The 10,759-nt window shown below is 40.4% G+C and overlaps 1 protein-coding gene across 1 annotated transcript in view; it reads right to left on the bottom strand.

Annotated features, from left to right (window-relative positions):
• Window positions 1-207: 207 nt before the first annotated feature.
• DSG2 (desmoglein 2) overlaps window positions 208-10,759 on the bottom strand; it is a 40,656-nt gene continuing 30,104 nt past the window's right edge. Inside the window, exons 12-15 of the mRNA XM_056138360.1 lie at window positions 9,312-9,539; window positions 6,751-6,872; window positions 5,236-5,586; window positions 208-3,089 (exon numbers count right to left, since the gene is read on the bottom strand). Of these exons, the coding sequence (XP_055994335.1) occupies window positions 2,169-3,089; window positions 5,236-5,586; window positions 6,751-6,872; window positions 9,312-9,539 (1,622 nt within the window). The 3' untranslated portion in view covers window positions 208-2,168. The remainder of the gene's footprint in view (window positions 3,090-5,235; window positions 5,587-6,750; window positions 6,873-9,311; window positions 9,540-10,759) is intronic.

Here is a 10,759-nt window from a genome sequence, read left to right as displayed (position 1 = left end):
GATGATTGTGATCGTGATCCACTTGGGGGCAGGATTTGGGGTTTGGAATGGAAATATGGTGGTGGGAAGGTGTAAAGGTGGTGGGATTGATGTTTGAATATTAAATGTAATCAAATTTTGGAAAAAAATAAATTAAAAAAAGGAAAAAAAAACCAGTTAGGTTCTTGGTAAACTGACACAAGAATAAAAAGTTACATGAAATTGAATTATTCCAAATGTAGGCTTTTTATTTAAATATTTTATGATGATACACACATAAATATAATTTCTTATGGGACAAATGTAAAAACTTATATAAATCACCCTTTCAAGTTCAACAAAACCATTCATAAAAATTTGATTATGCTCTATACAAGAGACAAGTCAGGATTTTCAAGCCTGCCCAAGGCGGAAGTTTAAGAAGTTGTTGGTTCAGAGAACAAAGGTCATATTTACATTTTCACACAGCAGAGATACTTCTGTTAAACATTTGGCAAAATATTAACTGTTAAGTCTATAATGAAATAAGAAAAGCAACAATAACTATTTAGTACAGAGTAAAAAATTTAGATCATGAAAGACTGTCCTTCATGCTGGCCAGATTTTTGATGTCTGAAAATATCTACCTTTTACCCAAAAAAAGTCAGTGGGAACAAAAAGTGTTAACACAATGCAAGTCAATGATATTTCTAAAACCATGCTAGAAAAATAAAATTCTGAAAATCATTTTCCCTAGAAAAATATCTTTATAGATCATTAAATTACAACGTTTAAAATTTATGAAAATTTAGTTGTGAAGAATATACTTATATTTACATGTATTTTGAAATGCTAAGTGAGTTATTTTGGGGGAAAATAAAAATATTATTTAGTTACCAGTCAAAACACTCAACTTTTATGAAGAAAAGACAATGATAATGAAAAAATTCAGGCCAACTAACTAATATTTAATACTCAAGCAGTAAGTCATGACCAACCAATTATTCTAAAACAAAGACTAATGCCATAATTTCAAATTCATAGCTATAGACATTATCATAGCTTTTCATGGCTCCTGCAATTGTAGATAAGAGATGGCTTCTAAAATTTAGTTTAATTTCACAAATATTTATTTGGTATTCCTATGAGTTACTTGAGATTATAAAACAGTGAAACAGGCACAATTCTTACTTCAGTGTGTGTTCTCTTAACCACTCTCCTAAGTGGTTAGTTTGGCTGGATTAAATTTTAAGATAATGTATCCTGAGAGTTAAAAAAAAAAGCCATATTTCTATTAAAAATGGTGATTTGGGGGCTGGAAAGAGCACATGTGTTAAGGTACTTTCCTATTTTAATACCCACCTCTGCCAGAAGTGACTTCTAAGCACAGTCAGGAGTAGATGCTAAGCACTGTGGGTGTGGCTTCCATCCCCCAAGTAAGCAAAGAAACAGTAAGGATTTTATATTTATAAATTTTACTCTGTTACTAGCCTGAATTTGAAATCTTGATTATTTTCAGGACTATTGAGTCACCTTGTCTCTCTCAGTATTATAAGAATCATAGAATTCACACATGCATATGTACAGTTAGAGAATCACGCAGTACAAATTCTTCCATGTAAGTATTGTAAAATCCAATCAACTTCATCGATTTAAAAAAACCTCTGGTTTTCGAAAAGACCAAAACAGGTAGCCAAGACTGTATTTTTGGATAGATGAGTTGTTAGTAAGCTGCTGCAAAGGAAGGAATTCAGGAGAGTGGTGTCAGAAGTTAAAGTGTCACACCAACAGGTTCAATCGGCTCTGCAGGTGACCTATGCACTCCATAGTCCTATAGTTTGGAAAATGCATAAAAACCAGGCCGATGATCTCATGAACATGCTCTGCAAATATTGCTTGGCTCAAACTCGCAAAAAGGCACTTAGAGGATGGCCTCATCGATATCCCCTCAGTAAACTGGACAGTGTTCTGCCGAGCAATTCTGGAAGTGGAGACAGTAATGCCTTTTGCATACAAGCAACTGAGAGAAAGTTGTAGGCCACTGATTGTAAGGCTCATGAAATGACTGGACTCCGAAAAGAAGAACTGACCAGTGCCAGTAAAATAGGCTCCTATTTTGGTGGCTGCTGTGCGGGAGTAAGAATGCGGATGCAGCTCTACTCAGAAACCCTGGAGGGAGCTGAGGTTCAGTCAGAGCGTGAGGATAGTGCCTAGGAAGCTGTGTTTGGCTGAGAAGCAGGACCTATCCTAGACACGGAGGTCTTTCGGACCGTCACTGAGGTTTCAGCAGGGACCTGGTAACTGGACTGCACAGAGGAAGCAGGGGTCAGCACCCTTTCGGTCACTGTCACGTTGGGCCCCATTGCGACACTGGGTCTGGCCAGAGTGTGCAGCACACTGGCTTGGGAGGCAAGGAAGCTCTCCTTTTCCCTCACCATAACGTAATTCGCATCTGACAGGTGTGCAGTGCCTTCCTGCAGGCCCACGAGGCCCCCGTTGGGCTGTACTACTCTCTCTGTAACTACCACATTCCCGTCATTACTGTAATGCTGATCTACCAAGGTGGCAGCTGGAGCATACACCCGCTCTGTCACGACAAGGCCCTGGGGCTGGCTGGGGCGCAGGATCACGGTGCTGGGGGGCAGAGCAGAATCTGTGGTGTAGGATGTTTCTGTCACTATAATGTTTCGAGGGGCCACGGGCTCAGGAAGAGATGTAGTTGTTACCTTTTGACTCTGCCTAGAAGACCTTTCGGTGACGATTTCCTGACTCACTATCCCTGTGTTTGCTTCATGCAAAGATTTTGGAACTGACAAGGCGGCACCAGCAGCATAGATGTTCTCTGAGAGGCCCTGGCTTTGCTCAATGATTGAAGTTCCCTTCTGTTCGGTGTTTTGCACAGCCTTTTGCTCAATCTCCAGATCTGTTTCTATTTTTCGACCCAAACACACTTCGGCAAGTTTCTTGAATTTAAACCCTAAATCATCTAAGAAGATGTCGTCAAGCTCGCCTTCAATGAAGCTGCAGCAGCCAAGGGAGCCATGCAGGGATTGCGTGTCGTCCTGCGAGTACACCAGAAGGCAGTCTTTGGCTGTGTGGAAGTCATTTTCCTCAGTGTACGAGGCTGCTTTCTAAAACGGAAAGAGAGTCCCAGATTCAGTGACATGGCTTCACTCAACGACAGTACATTTCTGCTCCTCAACATAATCTCGGTCTAATTACAAGGAAACATCACAGGGAGACAAACTGAAGACCATCCTACATCATGACAGACACTACCGAAACAGCAAGCCTGTGTTCTTTTCTTTTCTTTTTTTGTTTAAATTTATTATTTATGTATTTATTTATTTTTTGGGTCCCACCCAGTGATGCTCTGGGGTTACTCCTGGCTCTGCACTCAGGAATTACTACTGGCGGTGCTTGGGGGACCATATGGGATATCGGGGATTGAACCCAGTTCGGCTGTGTGCAAGGCAAATGCCCTCTCCACTGTGCTATCACTCTGGCCCAAGCCTGTGTTCTTAAAAAAATAAATATCTCACACACATAAGAAAGGGAATGGGGATTGTATGAGATTAATCCAGATGATATCCTTGACACTGAGGTATGCCCACAAAGGCAGGCACTAGCAATTACTGGCAACATTGCCATATACATGTGTCACCCTTTGAGTTTCTAGATGTGCTCACTACACTGCGGTGTATAACGAACTGTCCATATATGTGCATGTGGGAGATGGAGGGGAAAAAGAATAGGAAAACAATGGAAACGATAACAAAATATGAATAATTAGATAAAGATTATACCTAATGTTAATAATCAGGTAAAGGCTATGCAAGAGTCCAACATTTCTATGACTATTAGATTTTCTTTTTCTAAAGCAGAAGTTGCACACGTATATATAAGAACCAAGACTGATTCAAGTAGTAGCAGTGAATTCCCAGAAAACCCATGTATGCGGGACTTTGTGACTGAGAGCTCTGGGTTCAATGGAACCGGGAATGGAGATCCTCTGCCAGTAATCTCCCCCCTCACCCCCCCCCCCCCATCTTGAAGCCACCCCTGGCTGGCACCAGATAATTTGATTGTTGGCCATGCCATGCTGCCAGACCCTGTGACAGGCTGTTTCACTCAGGGTGCCCTGGAGGAGGTTGTGGTTGAGAGCCCTCCCTTCCCCAAGGGACCAAGCTCCAGCAGCCGAAAAACTCCAGAACTCAAATGCTGCCATGCTCACATCCGCTCTCCACACGCTTGGGCTGAGTCTCATCCACTAGTGAACCTATTCCTGGACCACGAGGCCACATTTGCAGCTGTGTGACAGTTCATAGGACACACCCTACCCATACTCCAAGAGTACTGCACAACATTGGATGGGGTTCAAAGTAGTAGGCAACCAAGCTTAGCACTGTAGCACTGTCCTCCCGTTGTTCATCGATTTGCTTGAGCAGGCACCAGTAATGTCTCCATTGTGAGACTTGTTGTTACTGTTTTTTGGCATATCAAAGATGTCACGAGTAGTTTCCCAGGCTTTGCTGTGCAGGTGGGATACTCTTGGTAGCTTGCCAGGCTCTCTGAGAGGGGCGAAGGAATCAAGCCTGGATTGGCCGCATGCAAGGCAAATGCCCTACCTGCTATTGCTCCTGCCCAGGCAACCAATCTTAGAGGGAAATTTTTTTTACAGATATATATCTATATATTATATATATAATATATAATATATATCTATATATTATATATAACATATATAATATATAATATATATCTATATATCTATATATTATATATAACATATATAATATATAATATATATCTATATATTATATATATATAACATATATATAATATATAATATATATATCTCAACCTTTAGCAACCTATTAGTGATCTTAATGGCCTTAAGGGCTTAATGGCCCCTGGATGAAATACAACAATCTTCATGCTCTTCCCTCTAAGGATACTTTTTGGTAGCATTATCAGTGGTTTTTCATAACAAACAATACAAAATATATATTATTTCGGTTCTGCTTTGGGAAAGGAATTGGGGTTTTTAATGGAAACATCCGAAATATGGTGGTGGAAGGTGTAATGGTGGTGGGGTTGGTGTTTGAATATTAAATGTAATCAAATATTGTGAACTACTTTATAAAATTAAAAAAAATTTAACAAAAAGGGTAAAAGACAGAAACACATCCAAAACAAACAAAATACCACCAATGTCCCATTAGGATCCAAAGCAATTATTACCCTTTTCTCCCATACATAAAAACCAGTGCTTACCTCAAAGAAATAACTTTTTAAAAACTCCTCATTCACAGCCACTGCACCTGCTCGGGCTCCCGCCATGTCTGTGGAGGTCCCCTGGATCCTTCTGTTCCTTTCAGCACTTATGGCAGCTCCGATAGTCCCTGCAGTCCGGGCAGCCCCACCAGTGAGCAAGTTTTGGTGTTCTTCCCATCTTCCGTCCACCTCAACTTCTTCATGATGCACTTTGCTAAAGGATGCAGATCTACTTCCTTTGCCAGCAATACCCTTGTTTGCAAGGCTTCCCCCCACAGCATGACCGACGGCCACACTCTCTCTGCGGACCACACTATCTCTGTGATTTGTTGTCAGCAGTGATGACATAACCTGCGAGACCAAATCCAGTGGAGAACTCTCATTAGAGGAGTGGAGGCTGAAAGGAGAATTTGAGATGAATGGGAAGACGAAGGAACAAGCTATCTCCACAGAGACACAGGAGAATATTTTGCATTGAAGGAAACTTTAAAATAGGGTCTCATTTGCTCTGATAGGACCAGTGACATTTCATCTTTCCCCTGCCATATGATGCTTTCTCTTTATATGTCCTTCCTCCCTTCCTCCCTTCTGCTGAGGCCCCGGGTAGGTCAGCTGTCTGCAGGGCAAGTGCCTGACCTGCAGTACTATTTCCTTGGCCCCTAGTTTGTTTTTCTTTTTCTTTTTTTTCCTAGTTTGTTTTTCTAGATGGACCTGAGGTCACTCTCCAAGCCTTCATTGCCCTTGATTAAGTTCCAGTTAATATCACTTCAAACAAAAGTGGTGGATGCAATGTCTGGAAAGTATTCTTATAGAGAAGTGCTTCACTTCTTTCTCATCGGCATGTGGGGACAACAGCCAGTGCCAGGACCAAGGGGATGGAAGCATCTGTGTAGGAGTAAGATACTGAGGAATCATTACTTTGGTGCTGGGAACTTTTACATCTCTGTCACTGCTGTCCGGAATTGTTTGATACTTGACACTTTGCAATATCCTATTCAAGGGGTTCAGTGCAGAGGAGGATGAGAAACACAGGGCTAACATGCAGTAGAAACAAAGGAAACTGACTATTAAAAAGGCCCTGGAAGGGGGATCTGCAACATTTTCCAACTCCTCTGGGGGTTGTGAGCTTTACTTTGCCAACCGTATGGAGGATGGGGATGGATGGAGAAGCATGTGGAAAGAGACTGACCACTCTATATTGGGGTAATAATATGTATCCTAAACCTGCACACATTTTGCTTTCTCTAATCTGTGTAATATATTCTCTTTGTCATTATCTAACCCTTTTTGTATATGTTCTCCATAAAACAGGATCTTTCGGATAGAGCAGAAATACTTTGACGCTATCCTAGTTACAAGACAAAATATGTTTAGTCCCTTTATCTAACAAAGGCATGGGAATGAAATTTATTTGACCACTATACCACTATACACATGATGCAGAATGTTAGAAACATTTCCCCTGTTCTCTTTAAAATCAGAAAAGCTCAGTCCCCTAAAATCTCATTTTCTGACCTTGTCTTCAGGAGGTGCGCCCTCATTATTCCAAGGATGCAGCATCTCAACAGTGCCAGGAATGGCGGTAAAGCCTTTGGCATCTTCTCCACAATGGGCCATTAGCAGTAAAAGTGGCACAACTGGATGAAAACAAAATTGAGTGCAGAAGTGAGTTCCAGATATCTTTCTAGGAACAATCTTGCCTGATTTTGGAATTTACACATTATTTCCTGGGAGTTTAGTTTCCACTTATTTGTCTATGCATCTTTTCTTCACCCTGCTCCAATCTAAACAAGCTCGTTTGGGTGCATTACACTAAAGCATAGAGACGTCCTAAAGGATGAGAAATTCTCAGGATTCAGAGGCCTTGTCCTTTATAGAAAGGCTATTATTGGTAGTTACTGAGCAAAACACCAAGACTGGATTGCCTGGTTTCCAGACAATAAAAATCAGTTTAACTTGGACCTTCTGCATGCAAAGCATGTGCTAAGACCATCAAGCCATCTCTCTGATTCAAGATCTAAGATTTTCTTTTTTTCTTTCTTTCTTTTTTTTTTTTTGGCTTTTGATAGTCACACCAGGCAATACGCAGGGGTTACTTCTAGATTTTCACTCAGGAATTACTCCTGGCAGTGCTCAGGGGACCATACAGGATGTGGAAACTGAATGTGGGTTGGCTGTTGTGCAAGGCAAATGCCCTACCCGCTGTACTATCATTCTGACACTAAGATTTTCTTAACCAATTTAATTTTTAACATGAAAAAACACTTATTATCTAAAATATTTATTTGTTTAAAAGCTCTGAAGAATAAAATGAATTTAATACATTCGAATATTCTAGAACTTCAGAACTTATATGAATAATTGATCTTAGAATAGAATTTAGCATAAGGCATGACTCACTGAGGTTCCAATTAACCTTCTGAAATGTAAGGACTATTTTCTAAAATGATTCTGCATCAAGAACTCAGAAAATATATAACATCTTATCTGGAATTCAATAAAATCTCAGAGCTCCTTTGTTGAATTCTATTCTGCTGTCAAGAGGAAATGAATGTAAATTTAGTAAAGCAGTCACTGTAGCAAAGAATTATCCACACTGCACAGGTCTACCTCAGGCTAGCTCTTACTACCACTCCCACTTGGCAGTTACCAAGGAAATTATTACTCCTTAACTACCTTTCTACATGAAGTATCATCAACTAATTCGTAACAGTAACTGTAGCTATTGTGTAAAAGAAAAAGGTTGCTATAAGCCTGGGGAAAGTCCAATACCAATTCAACAGGTATCAATCAAGAAGCTGCCACGCAGCAATACTCCAAAAGTCACTTCAGGAAACTGGGGAAGGAGAAGATGAGAAGGCAGTGTAAGAAATACTGGAGTAAAAGATGAAGTTTGAGCTCCAGCACCTACCTACGCACTTGATAAAGGGAGACAAGAAATTTATGATTATGTCTGTACTTTCAGTCAAAAGATAGAGGTGGTGATCTAGTTCACTGTAAATTAGTGGGTGTTATGCATTCAACTAAGTATCTATTAAGAGTCTGACAAGCGCCTCCTGTCACTGGATCAGCTGTGCTGTCTCAGAGGCATTCCTCTGCTCAAATTCAGTGGGCATGTGGATTCATGAGAATCCTTTTGTTTTTCCTCAAAGGAAACCCTGGGTCTTTGGAGGACTTGTAAGAAGTGCAGGTGGCTATCACTGGCAGGAAATAGACTGTTCAGTGGGGCTGTCTATTCTTGGCGCGGGTGAAGGCTCCAGGCAGATAGAGGGAAATGGGATGCTCTAACAAGCTGGACATGCAAAGGGAGGAGTGATGGGTCATAACAGCAATCTATATCCATAATTAAAATTCAAATGACAAGTATCTTCTAGAGCTTCCTCTGTGCAAGTTTCTGTTCCAGGCACTGGGACACAGCAGTGGAAGTCAGATACTGTCTCTTCCTCACAACTTATCAAATGGGGACACCAAATCTAATGGTATAAAAGGTTCCTGAAATTATTATGCATAATCTTGGTTATTTAAGTCTGGAAATGTGTGTGTGTGGAGAGAGAGAGAGAGCCAGAGAGACAGAGACAGAGAGACAGAGAGGCTGGAGTGATAGCATAGTAGGTAGGGTGTTTGCACGTGGCCGACCCGGGTTCAATTCCCAGCATCCCGTATGATCCCCGAGCACCACCAGTATTGATTCCGAAATTCCTGAGTGCATGAGCCAGGAGTAACCCCTGTGCATCACTGGGTGTGACCAATCCCTCCCCCCCAAAAAAAGAAAGAGAGAGAGAGAGTACCATGTGGTCTAGAGGATCAAACCTGGGCCTTCTGTATGCAAAGCATGCACCCAGATCTTTGAATGATCTTTCTGGCCTGGGAAATATATTTTCATAAAATAAAACTCTGCAGAGTTCTGTAATAAGCTGTGGTGAATTTATCAATGATCAATAATAATTTTCCTTTTTATTTTCAAGTGTGGTTATGGAATAGCTAAAAAAAATTTGTGGCAACTACAGGAACAAAGTCCCAGCAGTACTGCATTTGAATTGCTAGAAAAGTTAAAGAGCTGTGTTTGAGATACTTACGGAGCAAAAGTAGAATCGCCAAAATTATGATGGCAATGGCTGCAGGTCCCAGGCCAACATAGGAGGAATGAAGTGCTTCCACACAGCCACTGCCATGCAGACACTCACAAACCGTGAGCTGAAGGACCTGCTTTTCAGGGCAACTATAGCCCTTGACGTCGGAGATCAGGAACTGAATTTCACTTCTTCCAGGCTTTTGTTCATGTTGCTGAAGTAGCACACTGTTACCTGGAAGGAGAGGCAAAGGAAAAGAAGTGAGTAGGGGTGGAGTTAAGTAAGTTACAGAAACTTTCTGTAACTGCTAGTAGGACTCAGCTCCAGTTTGAAGCTTCATCCGTGCTTAGCTTCTTTATGAATTAGCTCATGCGCTTTTGAGAATTAGTTGGGCTCTTCCAATCAGGGGGGTTCATAGCTAGCGATGGGATTTGGAAACCTGACTTTTGTGATAATGAATTGGAATAGTGTGTGCTTTACTAAGTGTATTTTCAGTACTAGGAATATAACAAACAAGCTGTGAGTTAAATGACCTTTCCATTGACATTTTCTGTTTTCCTTTATCTTTTTTTTTGTGGTGAGGTCAAATCCAGGATATCACAAATGCAAAGCAAGAAAGAGCTCTACCTGGAGCTACATTCTGTCCTTGTTTTATTGTTTAGTTAGTCATTTAGTCTCTGTTGATCTAGAACAGTCCCAACCACCTTCTTGAACCTGAAAAAACTTGAGGTTTTTGAAGGTCAATAATTTCAAAGATTTATTCAAAGAATGCTCCATAGATTCAATGTTTGATTATTTTGACATGATTGTATATATGTAATCATGGAAGATTGTGCTATATCTTTGGCAAGAATATTATACTGAACTGTTAAATGGACCTTTCATGTAACTTAAAAAAAAGTGTGGATGGTTAGTAAAATTTTTCTTTCATATGAATAATAATGAATGGCTTCAGATGACTAAAAACAGTAGAAGGGATGGCAAGATTTTCTGATACATATACGACATTTATTGAAAACAAATTTGGAAGGTATATAAGATGAATATATATGGATAATAATTGGGCATAATTATAATAATATATTTGGATAATAATAATAGGGGAGTTATTTATTTTTTGGAAGTAAGAAAATCTTAAGTTTTTGGGCCATGCTCAGTGATTTGGCTCTGTGTTCAGGGACCACTCATGGCTGTGCGTGCTCAGGGGATGCACAGGCCATGCCAGAGATTAACGCTGGGTTTAATCATTTAGCTGTTCCCCCAGTATAGCACACTTTAGCATTTTTATAAGGCATTAGCTTGGCTACTATGGTTAGACAGGCAAGTATTCCTTATCTCTGAGGCCAAACAAACAACGACCTGTGGAATGATTTGGCGAACACCCAGCAAGTTTATAGACATTAGATTATTTTCTTTGACCCCCTTTCTATTACCCCTAAAGGGGGTTTATTAAT

This window comes from Sorex fumeus, unplaced genomic scaffold, assembly GCF_029834395.1.
Source record: "Sorex fumeus unplaced genomic scaffold, SorFum_2.1 ptg000128l, whole genome shotgun sequence".
Taxonomy (NCBI): Eukaryota; Metazoa; Chordata; class Mammalia; order Eulipotyphla; family Soricidae; genus Sorex; species Sorex fumeus.
The sequence above is the reverse complement of the archived record's forward strand: the minus strand, read 5'-3'. Positions and strand labels throughout refer to the sequence as shown.